General features: G+C 38.3%; 2 protein-coding genes across 5 annotated transcripts; one reads left to right on the top strand and one right to left on the bottom strand.

Annotated features, from left to right (window-relative positions):
• Window positions 1-1,457: 1,457 nt before the first annotated feature.
• Window positions 1,458-6,915, bottom strand: arl6 (ADP-ribosylation factor-like 6). 2 transcript variants are annotated; one of them, XM_046837061.1, is made up of 9 exons: window positions 6,392-6,915; window positions 5,244-5,390; window positions 5,043-5,104; window positions 4,881-4,949; window positions 3,941-4,035; window positions 2,669-2,798; window positions 2,507-2,562; window positions 2,342-2,354; window positions 1,458-2,082 (listed from the first exon to the last, which is right to left on the bottom strand). In XM_046837061.1, exons 2-9 carry the CDS (start codon window positions 5,364-5,366, stop codon window positions 2,046-2,048), a joined length of 585 nt encoding a protein of 194 aa, XP_046693017.1. In that variant the 5' UTR covers window positions 5,367-5,390; window positions 6,392-6,915; the 3' UTR covers window positions 1,458-2,045. The 2 variants fall into 2 exon arrangements, with proteins under 2 accessions (XP_046693017.1, XP_046693018.1); XM_046837062.1 differs by lacking the exon at window positions 2,342-2,354.
• LOC124377782 (RNA-binding protein 42-like) lies at window positions 6,215-14,473 on the top strand. 3 transcript variants are annotated; one of them, XM_046837059.1, is made up of 8 exons: window positions 6,215-6,359; window positions 8,200-8,342; window positions 9,810-9,953; window positions 11,257-11,305; window positions 11,429-11,502; window positions 13,370-13,807; window positions 13,988-14,083; window positions 14,187-14,473. In XM_046837059.1, the coding sequence occupies exons 2-8, from the start codon at window positions 8,229-8,231 to the stop codon at window positions 14,412-14,414; spliced, it is 1,143 nt and encodes a 380-aa protein (XP_046693015.1). In that variant the 5' UTR covers window positions 6,215-6,359; window positions 8,200-8,228; the 3' UTR covers window positions 14,415-14,473. The 3 variants fall into 3 exon arrangements, with proteins under 3 accessions (XP_046693015.1, XP_046693016.1, XP_046693014.1); XM_046837060.1 differs by lacking the exon at window positions 6,215-6,359 and adding an exon at window positions 7,026-7,141 and having other exon boundaries at window positions 11,260-11,305; XM_046837058.1 differs by lacking the exon at window positions 6,215-6,359 and adding an exon at window positions 7,027-7,141.
• Window positions 14,474-20,065: the final 5,592 nt, after the last annotated feature.

Below are 20,065 nucleotides of genomic sequence, written 5' to 3' on the forward strand. Positions count from 1 at the left end.
ATGTTTGGTTTCTCTGCAACAAGATGTTTTTATTGTGTAACTTTTTATTCATCATGTAACTCGATAGAGCTGCAGGGGGAAAGGTGGAATAGAGCACTGGGTCGTTGAGCCATTGATTTATCTTTCTGAGCCCCCAAGTGTTTTATTCATAATTTAACAAATATGCAAACGCACCCTGGTTGTCTGAAGTAATTATTTGTTTATGGCTACATATCTATTTATAAAACACTTTATTTATCTTGTACATAAAACAGAATTAAAGCCCAAAGACAACAATCTTACTGTACAGTCAAACTAGATCTATTTCTCAGATGCTGTGTAGAGAAACATCACTCTTTAACCCGAGAGACGCCTCTTCTTCAGTGCTAATTCCAGAAGGCAGATGGGTTGCTGATGAGACTGCGTTTACGCCGCTATGGAGATCTTAATGGAACAAATCTGATTAGCCACAACTGAAGCTACAGGTCAGCCCTCCTTCTGCAGCTGTTCATTTATTCACACCGACCAGCCCACTGACCAGGGTCACACTACAGCCTTCACTCGTTTATATACATTACACCAATTAACGCCAAATCATACTCTTTACTGTAGGCCTCATTTCCATTACAGGTTGGTCCATTTCTGTCATCACAAAGTTAATCACCATAATTTGTGTGTGTGTGTTTACAGTATATATATATATATATATATATATATATATATATATATATATATATATATATATAATGCGGCTGCTCTGCCATAATAAGCCATGCTGCATTCATAATAAAGATAATACACCCTTCCTGACTAACCAATTCAGAGTTCAGAATTTAATAGTGTTGTGGAAAAATGTTTATGTATAAATGTATATATATATATATATATATATATATATATATATATATATATATATATATATATATATATATATAATTCTAAATATGAATATAAAATCATTGTAATGTTTGATCGCATAATTGTCACGAGTTAACTTGTGATTAATCGCAGCTTAATCGATTATTATTATCTGTTCTAAATATACCTTAAATTAATACTTTTAACGTATTCAATACTCTAATCAACATTGTCATGGACAAATATTGATGCTTTCTGCAAATGTACGTTTATTATTAGTGAAACCAAACTTAACATGAAGACAAAATATCCTTGTAAATATTTTAAAGTAATTATGGTGTTGTAAATTACATAAATCATCAGGAGACCAAACGGAGTTTTTGTTTCCACACGGACGGTTTTAATTGCCGGATGTGTGCATCATGGCGGCTTTTGGTACTGATTTGAGACTTGGCGCATCAGAAAACAAATGTTTAGTGATTAAAAAAAAAATGTTGGTACATTTTTTAGTTTTTGATATCTGAGAAAAAAAAGGACGTCATAAATAATTGTGTGTTGTGTTGAAAATAGCTCTTTTATACTTTATTAATAAAAATATCCAAACAGAAATGCACTGTAACTAGACGTGTGAAGTGATTTATTTGGTAGATTTATAAATACATAGAAATAAACTGGTACACCATTTAAACTGCAGTACGAGACGCTACTATCAATTTTAGAGATAATTCCTTATTATTTATGAACTGCTGACTCTACAAATCACATTATGAAACATATTTGAGTGAAAATGAGTAGAAAACTAATTTTTTAAAGCACAACACACTATATATTGTAGCCTTATATGGATATAAATATAAAATTATGCAAAGCAATGATAAAAAAAAAAAAACATCTGCTAAAAGTCTTTTTAACTTACACATTTTCCCCGCTCTGAAACCATGACATAATAAATACATGATATGTGTGTGAACTGTTTTGCACTCATTTTTTTTTTACAATTTATACACACTATAACTAGTGATAATTGACCTAATTTTCAAGAAAATAATCTTAAAAACAATATGCGTGGAAACGAACTCTGCGATGCAACAGAATTAAAGCATCTGACACTCCTGAACCCTGAGCTTCGTGAACAGCCGACTCAGCATGCCCCGTGAGGAGGTTTGGTGAAGTGGACGCGGCGACGTTGTGGAATTCTCTTCCGGATACTATGAGCGTTTCATGTTCTCATGGTTCGGATTTGATCTGTTTGGGAAAGGAAGCAGTACAGTTAGTAAACACTCTGTATACAAACTGGTGATTGGCGATTCATGAAGTCGGGGTACGTTGAAAAACTAAGACTTGGACTACGTTGTAGACACGATGCTAAAGTCTAAAGATTGTATTCACGATTTTAGATGTTATAATTGTATTTGAAGGTATTTGATCAATGTACCTATAATCACTAATAAAGTGGACGTGATATCACTTCACTACATCACCACAAGTTTGTTTAAATACTTACAGTGCAAATTGTTCTACAGAGGACAAAAAAACAAAACAAAAAAAATACAAATTGTTCAATGATATAATAATATCAGCCCTGCCACTGGAGTTAATTCGGGAGAAATGAAGCATCATTCATTCACATACACTGTAGTTTCACCTGAATAAATAGACAAATCTGTACCTTGCAGCCAGTCGACTCCCTCCTGCAGACCCTCCCCCTGGACAGCATTACTAGCACTAAAACACACACATAATAAAGGTAACAACACAAATGAGCAGTTGTGGGCCAACACCAGAACCATAGGATGTAAATCTAATGAACTGAAGGGCCGTATTGTCTTACCAGATGTGCCATGGTTTATCTTTGATGTTCTCCAGACAGAGGAGCTGAGAGACCTTCACTGAGGACAGAGCATCCCGTAGATCCATTTTATTAGCGAAGAACAGGATTGGGATTCTCCTGTGTTTGACATCTGCATACACACACACAAAAAACCAAAAACATTAATTTTACTATATGCATAACTGAAACTACTACATTAGGAAAGATCAAAATGTCTATTACATCTCCAAATGTATAATTATCATTACAACAACTATTTCTACTTCAACAACTACTACACCTTCATTATTAGTATTACTACTACTGAAAGAAACTACCGTAATTTCTGGACTATTAAGCACACCCAAATATAAGCCACACCCACTGAATTTGACAAAGATTTTTATTTTGAACATAAATAAGTCTACACTGAAACTAATGAACTTTACACAGACTTTAACGAAAGATAGTGTCTGTTACACGGCTTGTATCCAAACAGTAGTCTACCAAGAAAGTCATTGTTCACTGTCTTCCTCCTTCCTTTCACAACAATTTCTCTCAGGAGTTTATCTTTTGGCATCGTCGTGCGTTTAAAAATCACCACCGGTGAATCTTTTCTCCGGATGCCGTGCAGCTCAGAACACAGGTGAAGTGTGTGTTTTCATGCTCGGATGTTTTCAGCGTGACGAATGATTCTCATTTCCTGTAGACAGTCCGAGTGAGCGGCAGGTAAAACGTCAGAGGAACCTCATCCATATTTATGATGTGGTGCGGCCCGATTCAGTGGCAGCGCATCTGATTTAATATAAAGAGTTTTATAGGTTTACCTGAACCCGTTCCACAATTTCATTGGTCTAATGTTATGGGGCTCAGTTTTTTTGTCTTGAAGTTTGTGAAACCGGGAAAAACCCATAAATTGGCTGCTTCATTGTTTAAGCCGTGGGGTTCAAAGCGTGGTAAAAAAGTAGCGGCAAAACAAAACAAAAAACCTATATATACACCTACAATTACTAAATACTTAATACTAAAACTACTAAAACAAACACAATTAACACTACTACCATTAGTGCTACAAACAGTAACAGTACTACTAAATAAATAAAACAAACAACTACAATTACCATTAGAACAATTTTACTAATAACAATCATTACTGCTGCTCTCACTACTATCGCTACTCACTACTACAAAAACTACTACAAGAAAAACATCTGCTACTTTTTCTACTAACATCACCACCACTACTACCTTTCCAACTCCTTACTTCCATAACTGCAACACTAAGCTGCTCACCAGGATGGTTGAGGAGAGTATCGAGCTCTTCCTTGGCGACCACCATTCTCAACTTATCACTGCTGTCAATGACGAATATGATGGCCTGTCCTTCCCTGGTCAAACCGAGACAAAAAAGAAAATGCAGTTCTTCCAACCCTTGTGACATTTCTGCATTCATGTGAAAGGTTCAGGACAATGATAAAGTAGCAATAGAGAAGTGACACACGTGTATGACTGAATCTCACGGTTAGAAGGGTCTGTGTATATTTTCATAAATTCATAAATTCTTTTCAACTTTACATTTTTGAATCCAAAACTAAACTGAAAAGTAAATCGACACCTTCATTCATTCATTTGGTTTATATTCAATGCAGAAACGGCTTTTTATTTTCTAAACACACACACACACACACACAAAACCGAGAAACTGAGAAATTGACACACACACACTCTCACAATGCCAAAAATGATTAGTGCCCCAAACTGCATAATCTAACATTCGATCCTAACCTGGAAGTAATCGTGAATTTCACTGGCATCTTTTCTTAGGATGAAAAGTCTAAGTGCAAATTAGAAACTAGCAGAGATGGAAAGTAGTGAGATGCGTTTATTTGCGTTACTGTAATTGTGTGTTTATTTTTGTTTACTTCTCCTTTCTAAAGCATTCTTTAAAATCTGCAATTTTAGTAAAAGTAACTACATTTTAAATCATATTCGTTACTGAGTTAAAAATAGATTTCAAGGGGAAAGAAAAAAAATGTAATAAATACAAAATCGCACCCAAACTACTGCACTATAACTGAGGTATATTTGAAATATTTTACATTTTGACCACTAACAGTTTTTTAAACATAGTTACTTCAACATGTTTTTCATTTTCAAGACAAAACAAATGAACCCAACACACATACACAATACTGGATATTGTTACACCACCAGTACCAGCAGTTCCACTTACTTGTAATAGTGCTCCCAAAGGTTCCTGTACCTGCCCTGGCCCGACATGTCAAACACTGTGAACGACAGACTGTAAAGACAACAAATCTGGTCAATGCATAATCAATTACAACAATAATTGAAAACAAATATAGCAGTAAAAAGACACCGTGTCCATGCTCACCTTGAGGTTTTGAATTTCTCGATGCTAAACCCAATAGTAGGGACGATGTCTTGCGCTTGAGCCTGTAGAGAAAAAAAACGTTTCATGTTCTCGAAATAATTGAAAAGTTTCCATTCCATTTCCACTTTAACAAAAAAGGGGTTAAAAAGTCATGTTACAGTGAAGTAAACATTTAACACGTGACATTATGTGAAGAATTACGTTGGATGGCTTCAGCTGATTGATGATGGTAGTCTTTCCGCTGTTGTCCAGACCCAAACAAAGCACGTTGACCTCCTTCTTCTTCAGCCCCAGCCACCCTGCCAGCTTGTCGAAGAGCCCCATTGGCCTTTTTTGAAATTTGTGACTCTGTTCAAAGCAAAAGGTTCAAAGCTCAAAGAGGGGCTCAGCTGCACAACGCCAGTGTGCTGGTGCTTCATAATCTGTAAACATTCAGGCAAAGGCTTGCAAGGACATGAAAAGCGATAAAATAAACACACCACCCTGGCAGGTTTATTTTATTATTTATTTATTTTATTTTAAACATTTCTGTGATAAGGGAGCAGGTTGTCGTTCTAGTGCCATCTGCTGCACGTGAGAGAAATTACAGGTTCTTATTAATGAATGAATGAAATAAATTAATGACTTTAGAATAATACAGAGCCTGTCAAAAGTTTGTAAACACCAAGCTTTTATGGGTTTTTTTGTCCAGATGTTCGACTTTATTTTCATAGAAAAATCTTTCCAGATCATGAAGAACACTCCAGATAGCTGCAAATGTTTCAAGTTTTGGCAGAATAAAAAATATCTTGTTATATATTATTAGCCACTGTAAGTAATGGCTTCTTTCAGAAAGTACTGCAAAGATGTTCAATCTCACAGCTGATAAGAATACATTATTTATTACCGTATTGTAAAAGTAAGTGAATTAGCAAATTCCGACCTAATGCAACATTGTTTTTGCAATCGACGTATTACACACTGTTTATAATCAGTACTGCTTCTGTACTATATAAACCCTGCTTCCTTTCCATTTTTAATATGCACTATGCTGAGTAGGATAATGTATGCTTTAACAGCTGGCTGCACACGTGTTTTAATTCAATTGTCGCCAACTGTCGTGATCAGCCGTTTTGTTTTACGACATTTACAATCATTTTACGGCGCCCAGATTTCCCACTATAATCCGATGAGCTGCTTAGCAACTCGTCTAGTTTAGCTAATCAGGCCTTAGTCCTGTTGTATAACTAGTATTTTCCAGCTAAGTTTCATCTTTGCTTGTCGTTTGGTTTCATTTGCCCGATCATTATTCTTTTTCCTGTGTGTACCCGAAGCGAGGTTAGCATGCTAGTTCATCACGCAGATCCTACCTCGATTTCTTTTTTTCTTTTCCTCCGCGAGTTTGGTTGCTGTTTATCGCCGCATTTTACTCCAGTCGGCGATGGAGACACTGAAATCTTATGCCCGAGTCGTAACCACGTGTTAGTGTTTAACACTGAATGAAACGGAGATGCAGGGGAGGAAACGCGGCGCTGCTGCGGGGGTTGCAGGTTGACACGGCGTTGCTTGGCGACCAGACATTGAACTGCGCATGCGCGTACCGCCGCGTGGTCAAAAGTGATGCATGATTATACACCATGCTCTCCACCAGAACCCCTTCCTCTCGCAAGAACTTTAAAGTCATGTTTTTAAATGAAGATACCATAAGTTCGGCCTGAAGGTTCATAAATCGCAGCTTGGACATCAGTGTGTTGCAGACCATCAGTATGATCACATTCCTGCGCTTTCCCGACCAACTTACACTGTAAAACGCCTGTATATCTCTATTCCAGCGCAATGTAGGAGAATCTCCAGCGTCAATATTTCATGGCCCATTTTGTGAACACAATCCTATTCGAGTTCAGTATAACACGTGTCCTGTAGAATAGCTCAGGTTAATGATGAAGAGTTCCGGCTTTGCTGTGACGTCAGAAGAACGCTATAAAAAGCAGTGCTTTTACCGAACGCATTTTATTGTGTGAACTCCTCTTGAGGGATAAAGCAGTCACTAGGAACCGCTACTGCTTACTCTATCCAAATCCTTTACAGACTCTACTAAAGTCTTCGGAAAGGATTTATTTGTAAGCAGATCCTCCTCTGTTCTAATGTCCAGTAGGATGAGCAGCTTCTCGTGTCCTCAGCAGCGTTAAAGCCGTGGACATGATAATGGAGTAGAACAGGGGTGGCCAACCAGTCAGAGACCAAGAGCCACATCATACACAGGGGCACACATAAACATCACCCATCCCTTCCTCTTACACACACACACACACACACACTGTCAGTTCAACCAAGTCCACAATCAAAAATATAATAATTTACAATAGCGTTTTTATTTTACTATGCATGTTGCTTAGTGGGACTTCTGGCATTCCAGGTCAGAGTGCAACTGTGATTCAATAGCCGTGTTAATGTCCGATATTCTATGTTTAACAGCGTGGTGGGACAGTTGCACGTCTGATACAATGCATTTTAGTTTGTCGTTTTCAGAAGACAAGATTTCAACAACGTCACTGAGGCATTATTTTACGAACTCCCCTTTATTGCATGGCTTTTTAGCCCGTGCAATTTTCCAAACCAAATTTAAGGCTAAATTATTGGGAAAATTGTATCTGCTTTTCTGCCTGACTTTTCAAAGTGACCAACTTGTGCTTGTGAAGTTCAGTCCCTTTTTGGAAATTCCTGGTTGATGTTAGCATGGAGTGAGCTGAAGTGGTGCTGAAGATTTAAAACTTTGACATGAGGCAGAATGACGTCATTACATTCAACAAAAAACTATATAAACTCTCTCACTCTGTTAAAAACGTCCTGTGTTCATCTTCATATTTGTGTTCGCTTCGCTTGAGTTCAATACGGTATTTTCGTCAAATGCGCATGTGCGTGAGATGAAAACACCGCAGTTTCCCAGTAGGGGGAAGATCATTTAAGTCTTAAAAATACCGTATTGAACTCAAGCAATGCGAACACGCACATTAAAAACAAACACAAACACAAACTCCGATATGAACGTAAGAGCCGCGGGTTGGCCACCCCTGGAGTATAAGAACTAACGTGCATTGATTTTTTTTTACTGTTATATTTCTTAATGTACTCCCTTCTTACTGAAACACACACATATAATTCTGTTTCTTTTTTCCAGCATCCACACATTTCTTTTAGACTCTTTCAATGCCTGTTACAAACATGCCGGTTTTAAACCCAACACAAATACACCCTGGTTTGCCACTCAACGTTATTGCACCACACATGATGGCAGAGAGACAACCGATCCCATCAGTCCAGGTATAATTAATTAATAGATAGATAGATAGATAGATAGATAGATAGATAGATAGATAGATAGATAGACAGATAGACAGATAGAGAAATATGTAAGATAGATAGATAGATAGATAGATAGACAGACAGACAGACAGAAATATGTAAGATAGATAGATAGATAGATAGATAGATAGATAGATAGATAGATAGATAGATAGATAGATAGATAGATAGATAGATATGGAAATATGTAATAGATAGATAGATAGATAGATAGATAGATAGATAGATAGATAGATAGATAGATAGATAGACAGACAGACAGACAGACAGAGAACTATTTAAGATAGATAGATAGATAGATAGATAGACAGACAGACAGACAGACAGACAGAGACAGAGAAATATGTAAGATAGATAGATAGATAGATAGATAGATAGATAGATAGATAGATAGATAGATAGATAGATAGAGAGAGATAGATAGATAGATAGATAGATAGATAGATAGACAGACAGACAGACAGACAGAGAAATATGTAAGATAGATAGAGATAGATAGACAGACAGACAGACAGACAGACAGACAGACAGAGAAATATGTAAGATAGATAGATAGATAGATAGATAGATAGATAGATAGATAGATAGATAGATAGATAGACAGACAGACAGACAGACAGACAGACAGACAGACAGACAGAGAAATATGTAAGATAGATAGACAGACAGACAGACAGACAGACAGACAGACAGACAGACAGAGAAATATGTAAGATAGATAGATAGATAGATAGATAGATAGATAGATAGATAGATAGATAGAGATAGATAGATAGATAGATACATAGATAGATAGATAGATAGATAGATAGATAGATAGATAGATAGATAGACAGACAGAGACATATGTAAGATAGATAGATAGATAGATAGATAGATAGATAGATAGATAGATAGATAGATAGATAGATAGATAGATAGATAGATAGATAGAGAAATATGTAAGATAGATAGATAGATAGACAGACAGACAGACAGACAGACAGACAGACAGACAGACAGACAGACAGAGAAATATGTAAGATAGATAGATAGATAGATAGATAGATAGATAGATAGATAGATAGATAGATAGATAGATAGATAGATAGATAGATAGATAGATAGACAGACAGAGAAATATGTAAGATAGATAGATAGATAGATAGATAGATAGATAGATAGATAGATAGACAGACAGACAGACAGACAGACAGACAGACAGACAGACAGACAGACAGATAGATAGATAGATAGATAGATAGATAGATAGATAGATAGATAGATAGATAGATAGATAGATAGATAGATAGATAGATAGATAGATAGATAGATAGATAGATAGATAGATAGATAGACTGTTTATTACTTTCTGTACTTAATTGTTTCTGAAACAAATGTGAAAAAAAGTGTTTCTCTAAAACCCAACTCTGTTCCTTACTTTAGTTTCGGCATCAGGAGAATGTTTTCTTCATGCCTGTCATGCGACCCCAATTTAACCCATTGTTCCATCAAATCCTTCCACATCATTTTTACACACCACACACAATGATGGAGATGCGACAACAATACTTCACCCAATCAATCCAGGTATAACACTCCACTGTAGTTTATATTGAAGCATCAAATCTTCGAATATTCGGGGTCACCCCTAGTATATGTATACAAGTATATAAATATACACATCTATATTTTTCTCTTCAATTAATCTACACTCAGTACCCCATAATAAAAATAGTGCAAACAGAGTTGTCAGAGAAATGTCTGGAAATTAATAATAATTTAATAATTTAATAAAATATCATGTGCACATCAATATTTATACACTTTGAAACAATGGTTGAAAACTAAATCAGGTGCCTTTGTTTGTTGAGATGTTTCTACCTTTTGGAACGGTTTATTGATTGGACATGATAAAAGGTTTTACAGCTGACAATGCATATCAGAGCAAAAACCAAGCCATGAGGTCAAAGGAACTGTATGCAGAGCTTAGAGACAGGATTTTTGCAAGCACAGTGACGTCCATCATTCTCCAGTGGAAGAAGTCCAACCAAGACTGTTCCAAGAACTGGCTGCCTAGACAACTTGAGCTATCTGGTGAGAAGGACCTTTGTAAGAGAGGTGAGCAAGAACCTGATGGTCACTCTGACTAAGCTCTGGAGATCCTGTGTGAAGCTTGGAAGTTACAGAAGGACAACCATCACAGCATCTCTCCACCAATCTGGGCTTTATGGCAGAGTGACTAAGCGGAAGCCTCCCCTTGATGCAAAACATGCTTCCTTCACTCCCCATGTGCATCAGTGAGCTTGGGCAAGCCCATGACCCTGTCGCCGGTTCACCACTGTTCCTTCTTCAGAGCAGTTTTGATAGATACTGACCACTGCAGACTGGGAGCATCCCACAAGAGCTGCAGTTTTGGAGATGCTCTGACCAAGACGTCCAGCCATCACTATTTGCCCTTGTCCAACTCGCACAAATCCTTACGTTTGCCCATCTTTCCTGCTTCTAACACGTCAACTTTGAAAACAAAATGTTCACTTGCTGCCTAATAAATCTATCCCACCCACTAACAGGTGCCATGATGAAGAGATCATCAGTGTCATTCACTTCACCTGTTATACTGTCAAAATGTCATAATGTTATGTATGTTATATTTTTTTTACCTTTTTAATATATATACATGCATTTCTAGAATTCTGCCTTTACTTTGACACTATGGGGTACTGAGTGTAGTTTAATGCAAATGAAAACATCTAATTAAATGATTGTAATTTTTTTTGTTTGTATTTGTTTGTCTATTGCATTTTCCATCTTTACTCCTGTTAATAAACTTTATTCTTTCTTTTGATTTTTATCATATTAATCATACCATGACTCTCCCTGTGTTTATCAGCAGAGTCCAACAGCTGGGAGAATTTCCAATGATGCTAGTCTGATGACCGGTAAGGGGCATATAAACTTTAATTTTTTCCATTTCTGCACAGTGGTGCAGTGAGTAGGTGATTTGGGACAGGCCATGAGATGTACCCAGAATGTCCTAAGGTTGGTTGTTTTTCTTGTTTTAGCTAGAGGCTTTTATTCCACTCCCCAGCCTCCTCGGCGCGACCTGCCACTTCTGTCTATAAGGCAGAGTAAACCGGTAAGTAACCAACAAAATCGTTACTGAAAAAATGTTTAATGTGCTCATAAAATGTTATTCCTCTATATGTTTTCATGGTGTGGATGGAAAGAGAAATGGTGTAGGGGTGATTCTGAAGGAAGAGTACAGTAAGAGTGTAGTGGAGGTGAAGAGAGTTTCTGATAGGGTGATGAACGTGAAGCTGGAAGTTGAAGGGATGATGATAAATGTCATCAGTGCTTATGCTCCACAAGTCGGCTGTGAGATGGAGGAGAAGGAAACATTCTGGAGTGAGTTAGATGAAGTGGTAGAAGGTGTACCTAGGAATGAAAGATTGGTGATTGGGGAAGATTTTAATGGGCATGTAGGTGAAGGGAACAGAGGTGATGAGGAGGTGATGGGTAGGTATGGTTTTAAGGAGAGAGATGTGGAAGGGCAGATGGTGGTAGAGTTTGCTGAAAGGATGGAAATGGCAGTGGTGCACATTTATTTTAAGAAGAAGGAGGATCATAGTGTGACGTATAAGAGTGGAGGAAGGTGCACACAGGTGGGCTATGTTCAATGAAGGAGATGCAACCTGAAGGAGATTGGAGACTGTAAGGTGTTGGCAGGGGACAGTGTAGCTAGACAGCATCAGATGGTGGTCTGTAGGATGGTTTTGGATGTGAACAAGAGGAGGAGGAGAGTGAAGACTAAAAGAAGAATAAGATGGTGGAAACTGAAGAAGGAAGACTGTAGTGTGAGATTCAGGGAAGAGGTCACACACAGGCGTGGTGGTGGTGCTGAAGAGGTGCTGAATGATTGAACATCTACTGCAGAAGTGATGAGGGAGACAGCTAGAAAAGGTACTTGGTGTGACATCTGAAAATAGAAAGGAGGACAAGGAGACGTGGTGGTGGAATGAGGAAGTGCAGGAGAGCATAAGGAGAAAGAGGTTGGCAAAACAGAAGTGGGATAGACAGAGTAATGAGAAAAGTAGGCAGGAGTACAAGGAGATGCGGCAGCAGGTGAAGAGGGATGTGGCGAAAGCCAAGGAGAAGGAATGAAAAAAGGTTTATATCGATTGGCCAGACAGAGGGACCGAGCTGGGAAGGATGTGCTGCAATAAAGGATGGAGATGGAAATGTGTTGAATAGTGAGGAGAGTCTGTTAAGAAGATGGAGGGAGTATTTTGAGCAGCTGATGAACGTGACAACTGTGCAAAGTAATGGAGAGTGTGTTAGAGAAGTGAAGAAAAGTGTGCAGGCAGGGTGGAGTGGGTGGAGAAGAGTGATAGCAGGAGTGATTTGTGATAGAAGGGTATCTGCAAGAGTGAAAGGAAAAGTTTTTAGGACTGTGGTGAGACCTGTGATGTTGTATGGTTTAGAGACAGTGGCATTGAGTAAAAGACAAGAGAGGTAGTAAAGCTGAAGATGTTGAGGTTTTTGTTGAGAGTGACGAGGATGGACAGGATTAGAAATAAGTTTATTAGAGAGAGAGTGCATGTAGGACATTTTGGAGACAAGGTGAGGGAGGCGAGATTTAGATGGTTTGGACATGTGCAGAGGAGGGACATGGGGTATATCAGTAGGAGAATGCTGAGGATGAAGCCACCAGGAACGAGCAAAAGAGGAAGACCAAGGAGGAGGTTAATGGATGTGGTGAGGGAAGACATGCAGGTAGTTGGGTTGAAAGAGGCAGATGTAGAGGACAGGAGGGTATGGAGACAGATGATATGCTGTGGCGACCCCTAATGGGAGAAGCTGAAAGAAAAAGAAGAAGAAGAAGATGTTTTACACTTCTAGATTTCTGCAGACTGTCTTTGTTTATTATATGGTTCTCCTCAACTGCCTCTATATCTCTTGTAGCTCTACATTTTAATTCATTGTTTAACTTGTGTTCCCTACAGATTAGAATTCAAGACCCCAATAAAGGAGGCCAAGACGTCTCCCTTGATGAGCTTCGGAGAGGAAGAACTGTGCTCTCTGTGACACAATCTCCTCAACCTGAACCTCAGCGTCCAGTCCAACCCGTTGGAATTCCTGAAGGGTCTGTACCAACAACCTACACTGGGAAAATAATCGTTCGGACCGAAATTGTGGAGAAGGATGAGAACAAGGAGGAGCAGACTGAGAAAGTCATGGGGCAGAACAAGCAAGTTGCTTCATCCACCCCAAAATCTTCTAAAAGTCCTACATGGGCAGAAGTTTTGAGGGGAGGGAAGCGGACGGAGAACGTTGAGACAAGCAGGGAGGAGAAAACACAGGCTGAGAAGCCTGAAGTGCGAAAGAATCAACAACAGCTGTCTGAAAACACCAGGAAATCTCAGCTCAGCGACTATGCTAAGGTAAGGTCTGTCTGCAGATCACAGGGCTGAGAGGGCATGGGTCCATATTTGGACATGCTGTTGTGTCTTTGGTTTTACTCAAAAGGTTTAATTGCTGCTTCTCAGACTTTTTATGCACAGATGTGTTCTGTCTCACGTTAAACTTTTTGATGAATATTGACTTTGTCTTCTGTTTTGTAGAAAGTTGAGCTTTACATCTGGAACCTCGACTACAGCGTGGACAACAAGCGCCTGTACAAAGCTTTCCTCCCATTTGGAACTATCATCCATGCCAAGGTCAGCCCTCCATTCTCTTCCTTTTCCAATCACCTGTGTGATAATAGCTGCAGCATGTAATGCTTATTCTTTGCTTATTGTATCTCCTTGCTGCCTCCTACAGGTGATGATGGAGGACGGCCGCTCCAGGGGATTTGGCTATGTCAGCTATTCCTCAACAGCCGAAGCAGAGACAGCCATTAAAGAAATGAACGGGAAGATGTTGGGAAGGAGGGCATTGAATGTGTCTCTCTCTAAAGCTAGAGAGGAACGACCGCCTTACCACACCCGGGGAAAGCAAATGAGCAGTCGACCAGCCAAACCCCTGCAGTCTTCTCAAAAGGAGACATAAATGGATTGGTTCTTTATTACAGTATATAAATTTTGGTGTAAAAACAAACAAACAAACAAACAAACAATAAATCAATGTAAATGATGGATGAAGGGATGGATGGATGGATGGATGGATGGATGGATGGATGGATGGATGGATGGATGGATAGATCTTTGATTTCAGGTTTCTCTGAACTGTCACTGGGTTTCTAAATTGTTATTTTGGTACTACTTTGTACTACACACAGTGGTGGGCTGTCAGGGCCAGCAAAGCTTTCTCTGCTGACACTATCAGTACTGACCTACATTTACAACCTAAGTTCTAATATTTGTTCCATGAAATTTTATGAATTTATTCCCAACAGTTTATTCTCTTAATTTCATAGCATTTCTCTTGGCTGCACTGCTTCCAGTATGTATATATGGATCTTAGACTTTTTTTTCCAATCAGATTTCAGCCTCTATATGCTGTCGATCTAACCTGCCCAGGACCTTTAAAGTGAGTAGTGCTGTCCTTTTTACTCTAGTCTATATAAGAAAGTGTTGTGCTAGTTACTAAGAAATAGTAACTAGTTACAGTTACTCGGTACTTCATTCAAAAAGTAACTCAATTACTTTGTTTATTACTTACACCAAAAAGTAATGTGTTACTGTTAAAAGTAGCTTTTTAGTTACTTTTTTAAAGAATGTTCTTTAATGTTCCCATTAATGCCCTTTTATGCGTTATGGTGTATACAAACACAAAACTGACTTAAACACAAAGTCATTTTTAAACACTATTTTATTAAAGTCAGACCAGCACAAACTGAATATATCACAAGGATTTCTGAAATAAATAACAAAACAAGCTGAATAATATATTCACAATCAAAAACTAAAGTGGCTTCTGCATCATAAAAGCTGTTGTGTTGAGCTCTTAAAAATGTTCCTTTCACAGCTTTAGTATGAAAACTATCAACAATGTACAACAGAACACCGGGTTAGCTTCTAGCTTCTAGCTTCTAGCTTTGTCGAGGCATGGAGTTTCTGAAGGTGCTTCAACAGATTGGAGTTGCTGTTTATCGCAGTAGATACGAGCTTCAAACCAGAAAGACACAGCTTACATTTAACTAAAAAGGTTTTGTTTTTCTGCTCAACTAAAGTGAAATAATGAGCATATTTCCACTTTGAGAAACACGTCTTGCTCTCGCCTCGACTCGCCATTACTGCCGCACAGACCTGAATAAACGGAAACACGCCCACAGTGCATCTTCTTCGTGTTTACAGTGGTTCATCCACCAATCTTACAATGCGTCTCTGCTGTAAACAGGTTAGGCTGTAGTCTACACTTCAGCCGAAATTCAGTCATTAAAAAAAGTAACGGACAACACACCATACGGTAACAGTAACTAACTAATACTGTAACGGTTAATTTATTTAAAAAGTAATGCATTACAGTATTAGTTACTGTCAAAAGGAACTGCATTACAGTAACGCACTATTGCCCAACACTGGAAATGATTCTGTTTTTTAATCAATCAGATTTTATATTCGCCTCACAGGGCAGCTAACTGGCCCAGAATAGCGTCAGCATTTTTCTGTCCTCTGATTGGTTGGTCAGAGGGAAACTGTTACAGCCAAGTTTGACTGGCAAAACACATCTGTAGCGTGCTGCATACGTTAATACGATAATACGATAAGATAATACATTTCTCTTTCTCTATAGGCATAAAAAAGTTAGACTTTTTTATGCCGAGGGAGAAAGAAAAATTTATTTGGTCTTGGACATAGTTAAAAATCCATTTTCAAGAAAAGCTAGACATCATGAGGAGAGGTCGGCCAACCCCGAAGCTAGCTAGCTTATCTCAGCCCGGGAAAGGGTTTGTTCGCCACTTCCAGATCGGTGCCTATGAGTGGTACCACTGGCTTACAACCTCTGAGGAGCGAATTATGACTATGCATCTATGGTAAGTAGGTTGTATTTTATTTTAATGTTTAATGTTTTTGTCATGTTATTAGACAAATATTGATTCTGAACTGCTTCAGATGATGTAGGTGGCACAGTTGTGGTTGTAGTGTAGATGTTTGGAGTCTTAACTGGGATTCTTGCTTTAGCAAAATGGTATTCACCCTCCATATGTGAAATGCCTCTCTGTTTGTAATGCCAAGTGTTGTTATATTGCGTTTCTGTATAGTATTAATGGTTTCTATAATTGCGACATGATAGTGGTGGTATTAGGTGGATTATGTTGAGGAAATCCCCACTGAAGGCCCAGGTACCAAATGCAGGGCCCTCCAATGACTACACAATCTTCCCTTTCTTCTTTTTCCGGCTGTTCCCATATGGAGCTCCACAGCGGATCATCCTTCTCCATACCCCACTGTCCTCTACATCTGCCTCTTTCAACCCAACTACCTGCATGTCTTCCTTCACCACATCCATGAACCTCCTCCTTGATCTTCTTCTTTTCCTCCTTCCTAGTGGCTCCATCCTCAGCATTCTCCTACCAATATACCCCATGTCCCTCCTCTGCACATGTCCAAACCATCTCAATCACACCTCCCTCACCTTGTTTTCAAAACATCCTACATGTGCTGTCCCTCTAATAAACTCATTTCTAATCCTGTCCATCCTCATCACCCCCAATGAAAATCTTAACATCTTCAGCTCTGTTACCTTCAGCTCCACCTACTTTTAGCCAATGCCTTTTCACATAAAAAGGTCAAATTACCTTTTGCACATTTATGGTGCCATAATTCGCATATCTCATCATTTCGACCAAATATCTTACTATTTAGATTTAATGTCTTTTTCTTTTAGAATATAACAGTATGTCACAAGACAAGTTACAGCATTTCAACACATTTCTTTTATATACATTATTTGTAGAGGCAGGTTTCACAGATTGGTGAATCTCTGCCCACTTTTACTTCTGAGAGACTCTGCCTCTCTTTTTATACCCAATCATCTTAATTTACTTCCTTTATTGCAACATATTCCTCTGCAACATATACTTCCTTCTTTTTTTTTTTTACTTTAGCCATTTGAAAATTGTACATTTTCTCAGTTTAAACATTTCATATAATTTTTATATTCTATTGTAAATAAAAGGTGTTTATGAGGTTTCTAAATTATTGCATTCTGTTTTTATTTACATTTAACACAATGTGTCTCAACTTTTTTGGAATTGGGTTTGTAATCAGTTTTCCTCAATAACTTATTTCAGTATTTATTACAATATTTTTTATATAATCTTTACACATTATATCAATATATTTAGATTGGACATATAAAGATATCACACACAATACTTTCAAGAACATACAAACGTAATATAACTAAATTATTAAATGGCAATATACGTACAGTCGAACCCACTGATCTCGACCTTGGTTAACTCGCCAACCCTATTAAATCGACGTTTTTGAAGTGGAACCGTCAAATTCTCTCTTTGTCTTAGCATGTTTTTAATCGGTTATGTCGATTCTTTTATGTCGACGAACCCTAATATCTCGAGCACAAGGGGGGCAAATTTGCCACTTAACGTCGGTTATCTCGATCCGCATGACCAATCGCCGGCTTTTGCCACTTCACCATCTCACTACCGTATTTTCGCGTATATGAGACGTGTCCTATAGAAAGTTTTACATACCCCTCACCCAGGGTGCATCTTATATACAAGAAAATACGGTAGTGAGACGGCCGCAGAAGAACTCGCGGAAGTGGCGGAAAAATCAAGCCTTACAGATGCTACAGGTGTAGGATACTTTTCAGAGCTGTGTGTCAGAGTGAAATTACTGAAGAATTTAATTCTGACACTGGTTAGCTTTTTGTAAAAACGAACTACACACCGCACGTTTTTTTGTGATTTTCTGAGCGATCTTTGTGTTTGTAATGTTGGAGAATATAATAAAGGTTGGTTTTGAGAATCGACGGTGGTTTGTATTGTATACTGGTGAATCTCTGCTGTTAGTTGGTGCACTTATGCATTTTGTTGTTAACAAACATGTATGTATATTTTCATAGCATGCCTTCATCAAACAAATTGCGGCAACGCTGTTGTGTAAAAAACCTCCAAAAACACGTGCATGCACATTCTCATTTAATAACGCACCTCATGTACATAAAGAAATTTTAAGCACGTTAATATATTGCCGCCATATTGGTTTTCGTTTATCTCGATCATCGGTTATCTCGGCGCTTTTTGGCACATCCCTACGCCGGCGACATAACCGGGTTCCACTGTATATATATTGCTTTTTAATAGTATGAACTTTGCGTTGGCAAGAATGAAAAATCCAATAGATTTTGCCCTGATCTATAAATCCTGTTTCCATTTATTGGCCTGTTAACCAGCCCTGGATGAGCTGCATGAGGTCACCAAATTATATATACCCAGATTTTATTTTTCTTGTTCAATTTATACTGAACAAATTTATAAATGCAACACTTTTGTTTTTGCATGAGCTGAACTCAAAGATCATTTTTTATGTACACAAAAGGCCTATTTTTCTCAAATATGTTTCCAAATCTCTGTTAGTGAGCACTTCTGCTTTCCCGAGAGAATCCATTCTCCTCACAGGTGTGGCATATCAAGATGCTGATTAGTCAGCATGATTATTGCACAGGTGTGTCTTCGGCTGGCCACAGGAAAAGGCCACTCTGAAATGTGCAGTTCTACTGTATTGGGCCCCCGGGGCAGTCTGAAACCCAGTCAATATCTGGTGTGACCACCATTTGCCTCACGCATTTTGCCCTGTACAGTGAAAACCGGGATTCCTCCGTGAAGAGAGAACACCTCTACAAAGTGCCGGATGCCATAGAATGTGAGCATTTGCCCACTCAAGTCGGTTACGACGACAAACCGCAGTCAGGTCGAGACCCCGATAAAGATGACGAGCATACAGGTGAGCTTCCTTGAGACGGTTTCTGACAGTTTGCACAGAAATTCTTTGGTTATGCAAACCGATTGTTGCAGCAGCTGTCTGGGTGGCTGGTATCAGACAATCTTAGAGGTGAAGATACTGGATGTGGAGGTCCTGGGCTGGTGTGGTGTACTGAATTTTGTTCAGTATACATCAAACATTTTAATGATAACACGATTTGACTTAATAGTATTAGATAGTAATGCATTTCCCTGTTTCCTAGCTTTTTCCCAAATCACTTCACTAAAACAGAAATAAACATGCAAATAAAGGCACAGGAGATTCTTAACAGTTTTCTTTAATTCTTGTTCATTTTCTGACTAAGGATTTGTTATTACGACCATTAAAATCTTAATTGTTGGCATTTTGGACTTGACCCAGGAGTGAAGATTCCTTATATTTATATAAGAACCTATTTTATGGTGGTACATTTTGCTGAAAACCTGTTAACCCTGGCTAATGAGATCACCACAAACACAGTTGAAGAAAGGTATGTTTAGAATCCCTCAGAGTGAGCTGCCAGACAGTAAGCTGGATGATTGAATGTTGGTAGCTTTGAACTGCCTACTCTTATTCCCTACATAGCAGTGTGTAGGACATGTCAAATGTGATGATAATGCTGTCTTTATCCACTATAATATATGGCCAGGAGACACATCTGCCCTTCAACTAAAAGGCAAATTTGTTCATTTTCTAAAGCTCTTTAGGTGGTAACTCAGTGGTTAAGGTTTTGATCGGAAGTATGGTATCATAACCTGACCTGGT

The sequence above is a fragment of the Silurus meridionalis genome, chromosome 24 (assembly GCF_014805685.1).
Source record: "Silurus meridionalis isolate SWU-2019-XX chromosome 24, ASM1480568v1, whole genome shotgun sequence".
NCBI lineage: Eukaryota > Metazoa > Chordata > Actinopteri > Siluriformes > Siluridae > Silurus > Silurus meridionalis.